General features: G+C 44.0%; 1 protein-coding gene across 41 annotated transcripts in view; it reads right to left on the bottom strand.

The window, feature by feature from the left end:
- The window catches only part of LOC137352058 (protein polyglycylase TTLL10-like), a 367,140-nt gene that overhangs the window by 68,628 nt on the left and 279,565 nt on the right, over positions 1–18,947 (bottom strand). For 40 of the 41 annotated variants that reach the window (XM_068017111.1, XM_068017112.1, XM_068017070.1 and 37 more), the window contains one exon: positions 434–593. In XM_068017111.1, coding sequence (XP_067873212.1) covers positions 434–593 — 160 coding nt within the window. The remainder of the gene's footprint in view (positions 1–433; positions 594–18,947) is intronic. The other variant, XM_068017071.1, reaches the window with a different exon arrangement.

The raw sequence follows: 18,947 nt of genomic DNA, 5'->3' as shown, positions 1-18,947 counted from the left end.
ATAATGAAGCATCCAAAGCCAGGACAGAAGCACTGAACAAACACTTATGTATGCTCAAACATTTATTCTGTTCCCTTGATGCTAATAGATTTTCTCTGATATATGGAAATCTATCCATGGATGTCATCAATAACATAGGGAATATCCAGACTTCCTTGTGAGTCAGAGATGGGAATCTTGGCCCTGTCATAAGGTTAATAAGAAATTCTGGTTCCTACGCTAAACCTGTTTAATTTGCATGAGAACAAAACTGGACTCTACTCAAGTTGTACACTTATGGTCCAACCTATTGTAATATATATAATAGAGCTTGGTCTTTTAAAGAAAGTAAGAAAGCTGAAATCGTATTGTAGTATGTCTACTCATCAAACAAATGATGTGTCAAGCTGCATTGTTATAACAACTTATAATAAAGCTCTACTTTTATACATACAGTGCAACTGCATTTGTGCCTCCAATGTAGTAGAAAGGACCTTGGTCTTTACTTTCTTCCTGTTTCTTGCCATTGGTGGACTTGTCTCCTATTTTCTGATTAGCGCTGCCAATTTGCTTACCACTTTCAGATCCATCCGACTGTGTACTGGGAGTCCCTGCTGTGTACCACGGGGCAATTCAGAGAGAGACGGAGTACAAAGGTAAGTTAGAAGGTTAGTGGGACCACTTTTCATAAAGTTTGAATGAATTCCCCCAATTTACCACTCATTGGTTATTAGCATCCCCTTTCAATTTGGGCTCCAGATCTTCCTTATGCAATGAATCACAGCTTTGATATTAGCAGGAGGGCAGGGAGGATGTGGGGGAGCCTGGTAGCAGGGATGTGGAGGTCCTGCTGATATTAATGACAGGGCCTCATTTAAATAACTCTTCACTCACTCACATCCGACACCTGGCCAGATTGACTGCCTGGCTGGCAGGCGTGAATAGGCATTTAGTAGCAGTCAGGTACAGCTGAGGTCCCGTGGAAACTGTCCTTGGCAGTAAGTGAAAGGAGGGTTTTGCAGATCGGGCGTTCCAGCCAAATTATGCAGGGGTCCAAGGATTCCTGGAGGGATCTGGGGGGGTGTTGCCAGCTCCTCCTGGACTAAAATGAGTTCTTGAGTTCTTAAAGAAACAGATCTTTAATACTTTAAAGTCAGGGCCATATTCATCTGAAAATGCCTCACAGCTCCAGCGACCCGGGTTCAATTCTGGGTACTGCCTGTGCGGAGTTTGCAAGTTCTCCCTGTGACTGCGTGGATTTTCGCCAGGTGCTCCGGTTTCCTCCCATAGCCAAAGACTTGCAAGTTGATCGGTAAATTGGCCATTATAAATTACCCCTAGTCTATGTAGGGGAATTGAGGGAAGGTGGGGATGTGATAGGAATATGGGATTAATGTAGGATTAGTATAAATGGGTGGTTGATGGTCAGCACAGACTCGGTGGGCTGAAGGGCCTGTTTCAGTGCTGTATCTCTAAATAAAAATAAATAAAAAATAAAAAATCCAGGAAATTCTGTGATGCCATTTGCACTGGCAAAAGTGTAATGGGGTGGGACATTAGCTCAGCACTTTCACCTGCAAATGGACCAGTCCCAAGTCCTTGCGGGGAGAGGGGTAAGGTATTTTAAAGAACTGGAGTGGGTATTCACACCTGTAGCATCGCAAATAGGACCACAGGCAGTGGAATTCAGAATGACACCCTCTCACTCCAAGAGACAAAGCTCAAGGCCAATGAAAGATATGACATAATTTTTCTAACTTTCCCCTTAGAGAACACAGGTGCCACTGGAAAATGTAAACTCGTCTTTCTAGGATCGATTACATTTGTTTTGTGCTTTTTTGAGGCCATCTGCAGCCCTAGAGTGGGGCTGTAAAGCTGCTCTCAGACAACATCAAGATACTGCTGGGTATAGCTGGGGTGCCTGGATAGCCCAGGGACAACCTCCAGATTTGTTTCGACACGCAAGATCAACATAATGGGCATAAGCTGGAGAAGCACTCTCCAAACATAATTTGTAGGGAGATCTTTAGACCTGTTAGATCTGGGTTTTGTGAAAATTATCACCCAGTTACGTTTCCACTCCACCTCATTCCTAATTCATGCAATGAGTGCTGGCAGGCTCTTGGACAATAGAGGCTTCACAACAAATGCCGGGGAAAATGCGTACAAACCTTAGAATCCTAATTTTGTTCCCTATCCATCACAAGACATGCACACACCTTCATTGTTACTCTATTAGCTACCATAAGCACACGCTCTACACTGAAAGGAGCTTCCTTGAACAAGTAATCTTGGTGCAGATAACTGTTTTCAGGGTTTGAAGTAACATTTTTCTATCACAACGAAAGATAATATAGTCGTTTAGTAGGACAGAACTTGAGTATTGCAGAAAATAGAGACATGTTGTTGAAGCTTTTCATCTTGCACTCATCAGGACAATCCGCAAGAATAACCAATGTAAGGGAAAACAACAACTGATACTGCATGAGAACAGGGTGCTGATTAGTTGGCAATTGAACTCTGATTGGTAGAGGCATTGCCATGGAGAATGCACCAGATTATGGTGACTGACAGTTAACTACCAAGCTTTGTTTGAAATTTAAACCAGGCAGCTTGACTCTGATTGGTCAAGGCCTGAGGAATGAACCAGCGAATGGCTGTCATTTATTTGGTCAGCTGAAACAGGTGCAGTGCTTGTACATATTCTTTCTGTCTGCAAAGAACAGGGCCCTGTGTATTAATATATGTAGCTTCCAATATGCGTAAATGCCCCACACTGCGAGCCCTACTGACAATCTTAAATTGGTTGTCAGTGTAATTCTTAGCACACTGTGGATTATTTAGCAAATGTTGTCCAATCACGGAATCACATCTAATATTGGAGACTGTGTTTTGAGTTTTGCAAGCATGGGCTGGCCCAGTCTATCTCAAATTACCCTGGAAGGGTAATGTATCCCAAAATTTGAGCAACAGGTAAAGCTAGGTGTTTTACGCTACTACTATGCAGTAGCAACACGTGTGGTGTTCGCCACTAACAGGATGCTGCCGTCAAGACAAAATGATGTCCTGCCTAAAGCACAAATGGGTAATGTGATATATAAATTTCAATGCCAATGTGATGCTCGATATATAGGCCGTATGTCCCAAAGACCGGCGGATCATATCGAACAACACGTCCCTTCTGCTGTTCGCAATGGGCTTGCAAAACTCAAAACACAGTGTCCAACATTAGATGTGATTCTGCGATTGGACATCATTTGTTAAATAATCCTTAGTATGCAAAGAATTACGCTTAGAACCAATTTAAGATTGTCAGCAGGACTCACAGTGTGGTGCATATGCATGTATTGGAAGCTACATATATTAATACACAGGGCCCTGTTCTTTGCAGACAGAAAGAATATGTACAAGCACTGCACCTGTTTCAGCTGACCAAATAAATGACAGCCATTCGCTGGTTCATTCCTCAGGGCAATGCCTTGACCAATCAGAGTCAAACTGCCTGGTTTAAATTTCAAACAAAGCTTGTAGTTAACTGTCAGTCACCGTAATCTGGTGCATTCTCCATGGCAATGCCTCTACCAATCAGAGTTCACTTGCCAACTAATCAGCAGTCTCTTCTCATGCAGTATAAGTTGTTGTTTCCCCTTACGTTGGTTATTCTTGCGGATTGTCCTGATGAATGCAAGACGAAAAGCTTCGACAGCATGACTCTATTTTCAGCAATACTAAAGATGATATACTATTGCAAGTTTCCATTCATTACAATCATCTACAGCAGTGCTATATCAAAACTCTCAGGAGGGGGGATGGTCTGCTTTACTCCTTCATACACTCCATCTGTATACACTTTCTTATAGAACTAGGAAGGAACATAGGAACACGGGTAGGCCATTCAGCCCAACTAGCCTGCTCCATTATTCAATTAGAACATGGTTGTTCTGTATCTTAGCTTCATCTTGGTTCTGTAGCCTTTAATACCCTGGCCTAATAATAATCTATCGATTTAAGTTTTGAAATTTTCAGTTGACAACAGTTTTTTGGGAGAGTGAATTCCAGACTTCTCCACCACACATCAAAGTCTTGATTTACTGCCTGCTTTTGCCAATCATTGGAAAATCATTTTGCCAATCATTGAAAATTGGAATAGGAGTAAGCCATTCAGTCCCTCAAACCCGTCCTGCCATTCAATTAGGTCATTGCTGACCTGTACCTTAACTCCTTAATTAAAAGCCCCTACTGGGCTTTATCTTTGTGTAGTGTACTGGTTTCCAAACTTGCCACAATTCTGAATGTATAGACATTTCATGGGTGAACACTTCGTATACTTTGTTTGGAGATTGTAATAGGCTGGTTCTAACCTGATTTGATACACTGCCCTCTGGCCAAGGAAATTGCAATCCTTGGAAAAGGGCTGTGTGTTGCTGATAGGAATTTTCAAAGAGCCCTGCTAGGGGCTGTAATTCAAATAACACCATGTTCTCCCCTTCACTCTATTACAAATGATTAGGGCTTGTTTCTTCAAATAACAAAAGTTGCTCAACATACAAACTTGTCTCCACTGCATTGCGAGAAAAGCAAAATAATTAGACAGAGCCACAATGGAGCAAACTCAAGGGTGTGCAACATGTCTAAAATGGACATACCATGAATTTTGTGCTGTTATAACCAGGAACAAAAGAAACAAGAGCTTCAATCAGCGAGCTTAGCTGGAAGGTCACGGCCAGCTCTGTTATTACAAGTTTGTAATAAAAATCAAAGGGGCTCTAATGAAGTCAAAAGCCATGACTGTATAGCTTAAAGAGTTTAAACAGTCATTAGAAGTCCCAGATGGAATCTTTTATCCCTTTCAGGTATTTGCTATTTCATGTAATGTGCACCTTAGGAGATATTATTCCACTGAACAAATACTGCCAAAAGGTCTATAAAGCTCACACAGTTTGACCAAACACTGAGGCAGCGGGACCACACCTTTAAGTCTGCTGATCGTTCACAAAGTGTGCCTGGAGACATTGGTGAAAGTAACAAAATTCACTTCTTACTATAAAGAAGAGTAATTAAAGGAAAGAAAAAGGATGTAATTATTAATATGTGATCAAGTATTACTTTACATTCTGTTAGTTTACTTGTTTAAAGAAATGAATGAACTTTCAGGTCCGCAGGATGTCCCAAGATGCTTCATAGTCAATGAAGATCTTTGAAGTGTAGTCAGGATTATACTGTTAACATTTTCAATAGTACAATACTTATTTGTACAGAATTTCCTTACAAGTACGGTGAAAGCACAGGGTTAAAGAAAGAGAAAATCAATGACTTAAAATAACACAAGTGATATACATATGATTGCTTTTGTGGCTCATTTTCACAGACTCCACCTTTTTGGAAAAGTCTAGCTTGGAGTAGCACCTCAGAGGAACCCTATACTGGCTCACGTACAAAGATGTGTGTAAATTACTATGTGACTAAATGTTTTTTTTTTAACAAAAGCCTTCAGCATCAAAGGAAAATTGTATTCATATTAATTTCTATACAATACTAAATATTACACTTTCTAATGATGACAAGCATCCTAATAGCAGTCATTATATGTAGAATTCCTTTCCCTTTTAGTGACATCATGCAGTTCCAATTAACTGCATGAGGAAGCATGGAACAATGAAAGGCCAATCAGCCCATCAAACCCCTTCTGCAGACCATTTACAATTCATCTTTGCTATGGATGCTGCCCAAGCTATTTAATTTCCTATTTAAAAGTTCCTGCTAACTTAATCCACGACCAGCCCTTCCCTAAAGGTGAATCAATTAAGATCCACAATACTTAATCATTTTACAATTTACGTAAAAGATCTTGAATCAATTGCCTTCTTAGGCATAATATCTCCAGAAACCATCACGCTCCATGCTCAGCATTAATCTACATCTACTTGTTTATGTAATCATCAATCCCACTTCTAATCAGATATTTTTCCAGCGCGTTTTAAAGGTGTTGTCATGCAATTAACTCTTCCTATCTGTCAGTCTATTCTACAAGTCATGACACTTAAGGGAATGCTCCTTTTTGTACAACTTTCTTCAGACTCATTAATTTTATGTTCATATCGATTTCCTGCGGCATTATTCCAACTGTCAATCTTTTTTTAAAAAGTCCCAATAAGAAAATATGAAGAAAGAAAAGGGTCATTCAGCTCTTTATATGCATTTCTTTAACAGGTCATGTTCACCCTGTTCAATGAGTGTTCCTCACTCAAGGAAAGATTGAGATTAGTTTGCCTCCTAGAGTGTTCATCAAGCATCTTACAGTAGCTGCAGCTCTGTCACTTTGACTTTAGTTAAACATCTTCTTCAGGAGAGCTGGCTAGTCAATGATACAACGTTCTCTCTTGGTTGAAAAGGATTATTGCGCTTCCAGAGGACTGCCCAGGTGCTGAAGATGCAAAGTTACCACCAGATTGTGTTGCCTTACTGCTTTCTGGGGTTGGAATTTGAGAGCATGGGTAGAGTTAAGTGAAGACCTCAGGATTCCAGGGCACACCTAATCCACCAGTAAGAGGGACTGAGAACATCTTGGGTGGGGAGGGGGTAAAGGTGAGGAGAATTGATGGGGCACAGTTGAGCCATTAGGTGCAAGGTCACAGATATCAGGAAGACAGACTTGTCCGCATCCACCAGAACAGTTGCAGGCATCAAAAGTCAGAGCATCTGTGGCTACTGGGATGAGAAGAAGAATCCATGGCCACTAGGAGCAGTAAAACATTCTTGAGCCACCGAGGAGTTATTAGAAGTATTTCAGACTGAGAGGAAGAGGAGTACCTTCAGTTGCCTAAGCCCTAAATTCTAGAATTCCATCCCTAAACCTCTCCACCTCCCTACCCCGCTAACCTTCTCTCTTTCTCTCTCTCAAGATGCTCCTTAAAACCTACCTCTTTGGCCAAGCTTTTGGTCACCTGTCTTAATATCTCCTTATGTGGCTTGGTATCAAATTTTGTTTGATAACACTACTGTGAGGAACCTTGAGATGATATACGACATTAAACACGCTATATATTTGCAAGCTGCTGTTGTTGTAGCCAGGACTATATCTGCATGTAGTCCATGGTTGTAAAAATAAGGTGAGAATAGAAAAATTGAATTGTGCGACACTAGCTCAGCTTGTTTTTTCATAAATGGAGAATTTCTTGGTCAGGCCAATGTGAAGATACAAGACATTGCAGAGATGCAATCTGCTGTGAAGATTATTTACTTCCAAAAGGAAAAGGTATTGGAGGTAGTACAAATTTTACAGAAACCATTGATATTCTTCAGATAAAAAAAATCAAACTCCGAATGAATCTTGTAAAGTCATCTAAATGATAGCATAAATGGGAAATGTCTGGATTGAAATTAGACCCTGCCTGACAGCACATGATCCAAGTCAGTTAGTACAGAATTACAATTTGGTGCACAATTGAAACTGTTTTCTTAAGTCAAACTTACTTTGACTCACTGAGGTTGATGGCAAATTATTGTGACAAGATGGGCAGCCTTTGTGATGTAACAGCAAAAAAGATCTTTACAGAAAAGCTAACAATGGAATCAGCTGACAGCACAACAGTGCTTTTATTTTTCTGCTACTTTTCTCCACTCCACTCTCCTGTAGACATTGACTCCACAATGGGGCATAGCTCCATGGGTTCTGGTTACCCCCTCTGATATTTCACCCAACTGGTCATCTGTCAGCTTCAACAGTGAGTGTAGGCTATGAGGGTTGTCTGTGGAGCCTGATCTACTGCTCATTACGTATATACACATAACACATGTAGACATAAAATGACAACAACTTGTATTGATTTTAGTGCCTTTAAAGTAGCACTGCACAGGAGCATTATCAAACAAAACGTAACACTGAGCCACAGAAGGAGATATTAAGATAGGTGACCAAAAGCTTGGCCAAAGAGGTAGGTTTTGAGGAGCATCTTAAGGAGAGAGAGAGAGAGAGAGGGGGGTGGAGAGATAGGGAGGCGGAGAGGTTTAGAGAGAGAATTCCAGAACTTACAGCCTTGCCAGCTGAAGGCACGGCTGCCAATGGTGAAGAGATTAAAATTGGGGCTGCTCGAGGCCAGAAGTGGAGGAGTGCAGATATTTCAGAGGGTTCTAAGGCTGGAGGAGATTACAGAGATAGGAAGGGGTAAGGTGATGGTGGGATTTGAAAACATGGAAAATTTTAAAATCGAGGCCTAGCTTAATCGGGAGCCAATGTAGGTCAGCAAGTACAGGGATGAGGAATAATTAGGACTTGGTGCAAGTTAGGACAAAGGCAGCAGAGTTTTGGATGACCTCAAGTTTTTACAGAGGGTGGAAGATGGGAGACCAGCCAGGGAATAGTCAAGTCTAAAGGTAACAAAGGCACGGATGAGGGTTTCAGCAGCAGCTGAGCTGAGGCAGTGGGGGGATGTTTGGCGATGTTACGGAGATGAAAATTAGCATTTACAGTGATGTCGGGGATATGTGGTCAGAAACCAATCTCATGGTCAAATATGACACCAAGATTGTGAAAACTCTGGCTTGGCCTCAAACAATTACCAGTAGAGAGATGGAGTCAGTGGCTAGGGAATGAAGCTTGTGATGGGGACTGAAGACAATGGCTTCAGTCTTCCCAATACTTTGTTGCAGGTAATTTCTGCTCATCCAGTACTGGATGTCGGACAAGCAGTCTGAGAGATTTGGAGACAGTGGAGGGGTCAAGAGAGGTGGTGGTGAAGTAGAGCTGGATGTCATCAGCATACATGTGAAACTGACACTGTTTTCTCTGATGATGTACCTGGGGAGGGGCAGCGTGTCGATGAGAAATAGGAGGGGGTACCAGAGGTAACTGTGTGGGAGTGGGAAGAGCTGAGGGGGGTGTGGGGTGGTTATTGCAGTATGATTGGGAATGGGAGATGCAGCAGATATTTTTCTTCCTCTCCTGGAGGTGCGGAGACAAGTTATAACATTGTGACTAAGATGAGTGCACAGCATTGACTAAACATAGAACCTAGGATCTTCTCATTCTGTATTGTTCATTTCTACATCTTCAGCACACTCACAAACAGAGCAAACAGACCAATGTAAACTTGGTGGGCAAGAAATTGGGCTGGTTGCCTATCATTCTTTGGGTGGTATGAGTGCCCTGAGAGCTACAAAATGGCATCCATTCCATGCGGGCACACTTGTCGAGCGAATTGCGCTGGATGCATGGGTGGGTGCAGGCGTTAGCTTGAATGCAGTGAATGCCCATTTGAATGTATGCAGAGCAGGCAGATCATGATGCCAAACAGCATCCACTGGTTTGACCCCAGAGGTGTCATATTGGAGCTCAATGCTCCAGCTAACAAGCCCTCTTAATCCCGCACAGCTGAACATGCAGTAGGAACAACCCCGTCACCCCCGCCCCCCCCCCCCCCCCCCCCGACTTCCCCAGCAGTGCTATTTAAAAGGATCAATAACTATTCACAGGCTAGTTGCTGTTTGATTTCTTCTGGCGCAACAATTCTACAAGTGTTTGGTGCTTTCTATGGTTTATTTTCAAGTTACAGGAGTCTGCGAGGAGTGGTGTGACAGGTGCTGAAGGACTTTTTGCTGACTTCAAAGCTTCCACACAAACCAATCATTCCGAGACATGGGTACACTAGTAGGCATACCCTTTGAAATACAGCCTGATTTGGAGATTGAAAAGAGGCCGCACAGAGCAGGAGACGCTGCTGGAAGAGCAGGGAGGGGGAGAAGGGCTCTCAGCAGGAGGCTATGTCCAACTATGTTCAGAGAGCAATTCTCGAAGCTGAACCTCAGTAAGGAAAAATGTGTGAGATGTCTGCGTTTCAGTAAGAACATCCTCACTGAAATCTGCCACCTGTAAGAGTCATAACTGCAAGCTCAAAGCAGGGCATGGACCACATTACTGGTGGCTGTGAAGGTGACTGTGACTTGAGTTTTTATGTGTCCGGCTCCTTCAAGTCTGGAGCTGGAGATATTTGCAACACCTCGCCATTTGCCGTCCACTGTTGCATAAGAGAGGCCACTGAGGCTCTCAATTCAAAGACAGCTAACTACATTTCATCCTCTCTTGCTAGAGACAGGCAAGTGGAGGGAACACGTGGCTTCTTGAGGATTGCAGGCTTCCCATTGGGGCAGGATGCCATTGATACACATCACTTTGCGGGTGCTGCAAGGCAACTCTGCTGTATACTGAATCCGAAAGGGGTTCCACTTTCAACATCCAGCTGGTGTATGATCATAGACAGAGAATCATGCAGATTGTCATGCTCACACAAGGAGCATTTGTGAACTATAAAATGAACTGATGAATTGACCTCCCAAAATGGACACACTTTTGCTGCAAGACAAAATGGAGTAAGAGGTCAGGTGACCTCACCTGTACTCCGAATATACATAGCGACTGCTGGAGACTGCTGGACCAGTCTTGAAGAAAGCATTAAAAATGTTAATAGCCCCACTCAGTGTTCATGACTACCTTTTTCAACCAGTTGGACTAACAATGACCTTTGCAGATATAGAGTCTCCAGACCCAAACTCAGGATAACAGGTATGACCAAACATCCCTTTAACAAGATGAGCAACATTCAAACACCATTGTCTAACAATGGCCACACATTCAGAGACAGTATATGAAAACACCAGGGGAGAGCAACTTTGGTTACCTGACAGAAATTAAGCCTGATAAGGATGTTTTTTTTTTAAAGAGATTTTTCTGTGCAGAAAGCCAGGGCAGAGTCAGAAAGCCAGCAGCCAGGAGGCTGAGAGAGATCTATTCCAGCCAAGAAGATGACCCTGCCGAATACCATCTTTAAAAACTACCTAGAGGCAGAGACGAAAAGGTGATTTTTGAAAACTCCCCATCTGAGAGATTGAAACAGGATCTTTGCCATCAGACTGTAACTGAGATTTAACCAAAGTCTGCAGCCTAACATCCATTCATCTGAAACTCTCCAAAGCTTGACTCCAGGGAACCAGGAGAAAAGGAAGAACAGGCCTACATCATTTAAATTTTTGTCCCGGAAAAACAAACAAGATATTACAACGAACTTGTAAGAACACCAGAGTTAAATGCATGCTATCTGTTAATCTCTATCTTTTCTCATGTGTGTGCGTGGTTGCAATTTTATGGTCCTCCAACGAGCAGGCTGGTGGTAGGAGGGCCATGTAAAATTGAGTGGGAGGCGGTGGGCCGTTCCGCGGGGTGGCGGCAGTAAGAAACGGCCCGCCCACCTCAGGCTAATCAAGGCTCTTAAGTGGCCAATTAACTGCCACTTAAGGGCCTCCTCACGCTGCTGCTGGTATTTTACCCGCGATGGCCAAGTGACAAAGGCCCCAAGAACACCTTCTTGCAGGCTGTGGGGGGGCCCTTATGTTCGGGCACCCTGTGCCCCTTGGAGGGCCCCCTATAGCCCAATGGCCAACTGCCCCCACTGGACAACATTCCCCCCCCCCCCCACCCCCACCAAGCGATCCGCCCTCGCCTTGCCAGGGCCCAGCCGATTGTCCCCGCAAAGCTCCAGAAACCTAAAAACTTAACTTAGCTCCGGGGCAGTCCTTCCACTTGCTTCTGTTGGCTGGGTGCAGTCCCAGCAGTGGCCATTGCTCCCGGTGGCGCTTCTCAGACTTAGAGCTTCTGGCCTGCAGATTGGCCGGCAGCTCCATTAACTTCCTGCCTTAAAGAGGTGCAAGTCCTGCCCAAGGCCAATTAAGGGCCTGTGGAGCAAAAAGTCACAGCGTGGCTCCCCAGGCCTGGCGGAGGTGGGCTTGCCCCAACTCTTCAGCCAGTGGGCGGGGCCTCCCATCCAATGTAAAATTCCAGCCCATGTGTGTGTGTGTGTGTGTGTGTGTGTGAAGTTGCAGATTTTCAGGTCAATGCTCGCTATCCTGGCAGTAGTCATGATGCCTTCATTCTGAAGCAGTCCGCTGTGCCATCTGTGCTTGAGCCACTATGGCAAACCAAAGGGTGGCAACTAGGGGACAAGCGCTATCTACTGACCACATGCTGCTGACACCGATGTGCAACCCACGCCAATGTGGGAATCATGCATACAATGAAAGCCATGCTGCCACATTAAATGTGATAGCGCAGACCATTGTGCTGAAACAACGCTTCCACTGCCTGGATCGCTCTGGAGCCCTGCAGTACTTGGCCGAGCGGGTTGTCAAGATTCATGGTGGTTTGTTAAATGCTGCACAGTCTCGCTATCATGACGGGATTACCAAGCCACCAGGTGTACAGTGAGCAGCTGAGCAGCAGGGGCATGAGGAAGAGGTGGAAGTAGAAGAGGAAGAGGAAGGAAGGAGGTAACCTAGACAATCTCTTTCCGTCCAGGCTGTCTAGGAAGAACTCACCTGAGTGCAATACTAGTAACCCCAACCCCAATTCCCCATTCATCAGCAATCCCACACCTTACCTTCCCTCTGTCACTGACCATCACAGTGCCCATTTGGCCACAATGCAAAAACAAAAGCCACCAAAAAATAAACACACCAAACCAAATTTATAAATGACAGCCTGCCATATTGTATAAAAAGTGAACTAAACACCCTTGTGCATTCCCTTAGTGCCTGGCTTCCGTGCTCCTGTGCAGTGCTATTCCTGAGACTGCAGCATGGCTTGTGGAAGGCTGCTGACTTTCAGTGGGGGAGTCTGTAGATGGCCTTGGAGGATGGGACCTCAAGCAGCTCGGGGCCTAGAAGGCCCAGCTGCAGAATTCACCAGCTCGGCATGGAGGAAAGTAACCTGGACTGGCTGATTGACAGACAACAACAATAAGGGCAGTGGTGCAGGGGCAGGGGTGGGAGGACGAATGCTGTCTTCCTGAGAGAGGACAGCAGGTTTGTGCTCCATGGAGTCACTACCACTCCCTCAGGGTGTCATCTCAGCAATCCTAGTAACCTGTTGCAGCACAGATTGCAAGACTTCTGTGATACCCTGCAAGTCCCTTTGCATATTGTAATCATCCACAGCCATGATGGCAACAATCTGAGCTTCCACCAGCACTCAGATGTTGGGTGGCTGCTGCTTGTGCTGCAATAAAAGCTGCAACATCGGCCACCAGACAGAGTCATGGTTGGGTTGACAAGTGTATGAATGGAGTTGGCCAGCATTTCCATTCAGGATGGGCTCTAAGCTTTGAGCAAAGCCCTGAACCAAGTTGGTGCTAGACTCCTCCTTGGTCCTTCATATAGATCACAGGGTTCTCATTTGTGCCTAGTGTCTCACCACATGCAGATCCACCTCTAATCTATTCTCTAAGATACGTGCAGTGTCAGTGTCTTGAGCTGGTGGCTGCGAGTGTGAAATCAAGTGATGGCTCTGTGTCTTCATCATCACTCTCTTCTTGGTGTTCCTTCACTGCCTGGCCAGGTTGCATATCTTGGGTATGTGAAAGAAAAAGGTACAAGGGTAAGGTTGTGGTGTGGGAAGGAGGAGGAGTAAGGGGTACATGCTCACACCATCTGCAGCTTGTAAATTGGAAGAGAAAATAGGATTTGGGATGTGGGATGTGAGATGGAGGATGAGGTATAAGGACACCGTCATCTTCGATGGTTTCTGCCCCGCCATTGGCCAAAAACTTAGCAATGGCCATCCCAATAACGGCCAGCACCAACTCCTCCATGGTGTTCAGGACATGCAGGCATGCCTGACCCCCTCCAGTTAGCTCCTGCTGCCTCCAGTTGTCCGCCAACTTCTTCCTTCAAGAGGTAGGGAAGGGTGTCAGTGAGTGTGGTACAATCCGTTTGGTTGATGTGGCTACCATGGTTGAATAGTTGACAGTGTGTACAAGCTGTGAGATGGGCTTGCAGCAGTGTAAAGTGTGTGAAGGTGAGGTGAAGCATATGAATGTTATGTAGATAGAGATTGTTGATAATTGAGTGATGGGAGTGTGGCAATTTGAGCAATGGCTGAAGCTAGTGGTGTAGCTGGTAGGATATGGCATTTGAAGATGCATTCACTGGCCTTGACCACTCATGTGAGGTCATTGAACTTCTTGCATCTGGAGGGCTTCCTGCTGCCCACCATCATTCCCCCCACCCACTGCGAATACAGGACACAACTCCTCCATTCCACCTCCTCCACCAAGACCTTCAGTGCAACGTCCAAAAACCTTGGAACCCTATCTCTCCCCTGTTGTGCTATTCCTCACTCTTTTCCAGGTCAGATTCTCTTCAATCATGATTCCCAACACCTGATCCAGCCGCAATGCACCTTCCCTTTAAAGAGGTGGATGCTAGCTTTAAATAGTGCTAGCCATTCAGGAAATTGGCCCCCGACTGATGCAACTAGCCAGTGAACAATATGGTTAGTGCTGGTTCAATATAGAGATCATACAAATGAGCAGGCAGCATGGAATTGGCATGCTGCCTGCATTGCAATCAACAGGGAGGGGTTAATCGCACATCGCGATCCCAGCACACATTTTCAGGAGCTATCCAGCTAGCCCTCACTCTGTTTGAAGTCCAGCACAGTATTCAATTCTTGATATGTTCACAACTTGCTCAAAGCTCACTCTTGTAGCCTTGTAACTCACCTACTGTTTACTATCATTTATATCCCATGGAGTACGAGAGTAATCATATTGGAATATTACATTCATTTATCTGAATTGCAGAGAAAACTTTAAGGCCTGGAAATTCCACAGGGGTTGCCCTGCCAGCAGAAGAATGGGGAATGGAACCTTTGTTACATAACTGGCAGTAATTGTGAGGACAGGATCGGGGTAGGCTATGAGCACAGGCAAGGGTAGTTCAGCAATGCTGATCGGGGTACTTCAGCAGCATTTGCCCCTATCAGTCTTCATATGGCAGAGTAGTTACTGTGACTGAGGTGCCCTCTGGGCCCCTTTGGGCCAAGGATCAAAACAAAACCGATAAGTCTTTGACTCTGTAATGAGCCATTCTGCCACCAGAAAAGGAGGTAATCTGTAGCCTGTAGGTAAAGTCTAGGGCTTTCAAAAGGCCTCAGAGGGATTTACACCAACTCTCAGTTCCCGAGAGTTCCACTGAGGCCTTTTGAGGTTGTAACAGACGGAATTTCCAGCTTAACATGGGTACATCTCCAGACACGGCCTCTTGATGTAGCAGTAGAGGTGGGTGAGGTGTAGATCCTCCCAACAGTCTCCCCAGTGGCAAATGACAACCTGGAAAATTTCAACAGGGCAAGTGATACAGGGCTCTGCACCATTTTCCAGCTCCCAATCCAGGATTTCATCTTAGCCTGGAATAAAATTATGGGCCTTAAATACTGTATCCTGAACTGCTCTCAGCCTCTGTTCTGCCCTACCCAGCTGCTACTTCTCCTGTGTTGTCCAAAGATTTGTGTCTGTAGGTAGCATTTTTTTTCAAACAATGTCAATTCAATAATTGTGAAAGCTAATGAATCTCTCGTAACTTCTAAATGTAGCCTGGGCTCGAGATGCTGCAATTTGAGATTCACACTGTCTTCACTAAGACATGTATGATGCCCATCTTATTTAGTTGTGTATTGTCTTAGGTTGAACACTAACCTGGGGAAGCACATGGCTCCTTGTTAGAAGTTAAGTCTAGCGGTGTTGACAGACTTACTAAGAAGTTATCTCTAAATTCTCTTGTATTGGAAACACCTTGCTCTGTAGCCATATTATCTTTAACCTAGTCCTCCTGATGCACTGTGATGCTAGTGGTGACCACTGATAGTCATAAAGACCTTTCTTAAAGGGGTACTGCCAAACAACACTGACATGTCTGCTGCTAAGACTTTTGAACATTTGCAATTTTATGTCAAATTTCTCTAAATGGAATAAAACCTGAAAACCATGTTGCAAGTTTGACCGGCAGCAGACGTATAAACCATACCTGATGTCCAACTGAACAGATTCCTCACATCATCCTATTCATGACTGTTTTGGGAACTAATCCTGCTTGAGATCATCCCTTTAAATGCACTGGTCAAAACACTAAAATAGAGAGTTATGAAGTATGTATAAAATTGTGAATGGTTGGGAGTGAGTGAATCAGGTGTTGTCTTCATTAGAAAGCATTCAACAAACTTATTTTTACTTGGGAGGAAGAGAGAGCGGAACCAGTCATTCTGACCATGCATTGTGGCGTAACTAATGTTAAGTTGGGCGCTTGTAGAAAAGAAACAAAATAAAAGATGCCAAACATTTTAAGGACTGTCCCTTTAATCAGATAGTCCAGATGAGATCATAGACCAGGATAGCAAAACTGGAACGATTTATGACCCTTGTCTAACTCAGATTAAATTTCAGCATTACTTCTACCTATGCTGTGGGTGTTTTTTTTCCCTGTCAGTCAGTAGGATGTTGTAGACACAAAGGAAATCATCACCATCTTTAGGAGTCTACAGAGAAAACTGCTGAAAAATCCCTTTGCCTTACAAAGAATAAACACTATCTCTCAATAGGAACACTTGCAACAACAACTTGCATTCATATATCACCTTTAACACAGTAAAACATCCCAGGATGTGCTTTAGTACGTTACATACCTGGGATAGGGAAATTAAATATCGGTGGACATCAATCATCAAAGCTGTTGGTATTATGAGCAGGACAGAATCTAGACTAAAAAGATTTGAACAGGCAAAGTGGAAGTGGGGTGGGCACAGAGTTTGGTTCCAATGCTGCATTCATAAACATTAGAGAGAAGTAGGAGGTTAAAGATGGAGCAATAAGTTGTCAAAAACAGAGTCGTTGAGAGGGTGGGTTTCTCAAGGGGAATGTGATGCCAGCATTTTGAAATGGGGGGATAATATCTGACGAGTGCAGTTAATGTCAGCTGCGAGTATTGGGTCTGATTTGACCACATTTGGGGTACAGTGTAAGTTCAGGGCACCACATCTTTGAAAGGATATATTTGGCCTTGGAAGGACCGCAGCACAGATTCAACAGAATGTTAGCTCAATTAATAATTTTAGTTGTGAGATTGATAGATTTTTGCTGGCTGATGGTATTAAGGAATACGGGGCCAAGGTGTGTGGGTGGAATTAGGATATAGATCAGCCATGGTCTCTTTGAATGATGGAATAGGCTTGAGGGGCTGAATGGCCTCCTCCTGTTCCTACATTCTTATGTAAGAGGAGGCAACTGAGTGGTCAACAGTTGGGTCCTGGAGAGGTGTGAAGAAGTAGGTGGTGAGTCTAATAGAATAGATGAGGAGGGCTGGGAGATATAGGAGAAACTTGAGCAAGTTTGGAGAGGACAGGAGATAGGAAGAAGCTGACATGATCCTCTAATTCTGGCTATCTGACCAACCCAGATTTTCTTTGCTCCACCATTGGTGACCGCGCCTTCAGCTGCCAATGCCCTAAGCTCTGGAATTCCTTCCCTAAACCTTTCCACCTCTTCACCTATCTCTCCTCCTTTAAGACACTCCTTAGAGCCTACCTCTTTGATCAAGCTTTTGGTCATCTGCCCTAATATCTCCTTATGTAGCTGTGTCAAATTTTGCTTTATTACGCTCCTATGAAGCACCTTGGAACGTTTTATTACATTAAAAGTGCTTTATAAGTTGTTCTATCAAGCAGATAACCTTAATTTTAGAAATAAAGGGATCAACAGTGAGTGCCAGTCAAGCTCAGCTCTACCCTCATCCAACATGAACACACATTTTCCCACAGGGTTACTATATAGTAATTATAAGCAAGAAACTTGACTGATTTCATAGAACACATGGCACAGAAACAGGTCATTTTGGCTCAACCATTCCATTCCCAGAAGCCAGTGCCAAAAGAAGCCCAGAAAGGCCAGTTTATAATTGTTTTCTTGTTTCGATAAGGAGATTGACATCAAGCGTGCAGATAAGGCCCAGGATTTAAAATCTCCCAGGCCTCACACTGCGGAGTGCTGGATGTTTTCTGGTCCTCCCCAGACCCCTGACCATACAAATCCTGCTCGCCATTAAAAATGTTTATGCTCAAATTTGTGTTATTCAGTATTCACTGAATCCTTTTGTATTTAATATTTCCACTTTATGGGCTGAATTTTATTTGGGCACCACGTGTAAACTCAGCGGGGTGCCTGCATTTAGGGGCCGCCGCCGAGCCCCCATGATATTTTGCGCGGGGGCACATTAGCATCACTGTGCCGAGCCGCCACCACGCCCCCCCCACCCCACTTTATGTGGCGCAGTGAGAGACATTTTTACAGCTGTGTAGCAGGTGCTGGGGCCCTATTTAAAGCACCCCAGCACCATCTTCCTGACAACTGTCAAAGAAATACTTACCTGACTACTGCTACTGTCAATCTGGCAGCAAAGCAGAACATGCTGGAGAAACTCAGCAGGTCAGTCAGCATCTGTGGAGAGAGAAGCAGAGTTAACTTGACCAAGTTCACAAACCTGAAAGTTAACTCTGCTTCTCTCTACACAGATGCTGCTAGACCTGCTAAGTTTCCCAAGCACTTTCTACTTTGCTGCCACATACTTACCCTGCCGTGTCCCAGTGCCCTGTGAAGTTGCAATTCTCCTCTTTCACTGAAGTGTTACATTCCTTCATGTAGGTGTGTCGCACCTGGGTGAATAATCTTAATTTTGCACATTCCAGGACGTGAGACTTAAATATACCTTAAGCAGCAAATACACAACAGAAATAAAACCATAACTGAAGAATAATTACCTACTATGAGCATCTAATCATCTAAATGTGAAAAGCCGCAAACGAATATGCATTTGGAATCTGTATTCATTTCTCTGCTAACTGTTATGTGAAAATACACGCAACTGCAATTAAACGATCCTTGTAAAAAAAAAGGAAAATATGTTAATTTTCTAGCTGTATTGCCAACTAGAAATATTATATCAATAAATATGATCAGCTGCTGCAGAAGCAAAGTGTTCGTGAACATGTGTCGATGTGTAATTGTTACAAAACCATGACAACAGCACATATTTCCCCACCAGTCCTGCTTTGGTTTTCAAACATATGCAAGACAAACCTTGCAGCCAGAAGTTAG

This window comes from Heterodontus francisci, chromosome 37 (genome assembly GCF_036365525.1).
Source record: "Heterodontus francisci isolate sHetFra1 chromosome 37, sHetFra1.hap1, whole genome shotgun sequence".
Lineage (NCBI taxonomy): Eukaryota > Metazoa > Chordata > Chondrichthyes > Heterodontiformes > Heterodontidae > Heterodontus > Heterodontus francisci.
Note: the sequence above shows the minus strand (reverse complement) of the source record. Positions and strands in the feature narration are given on the sequence as shown.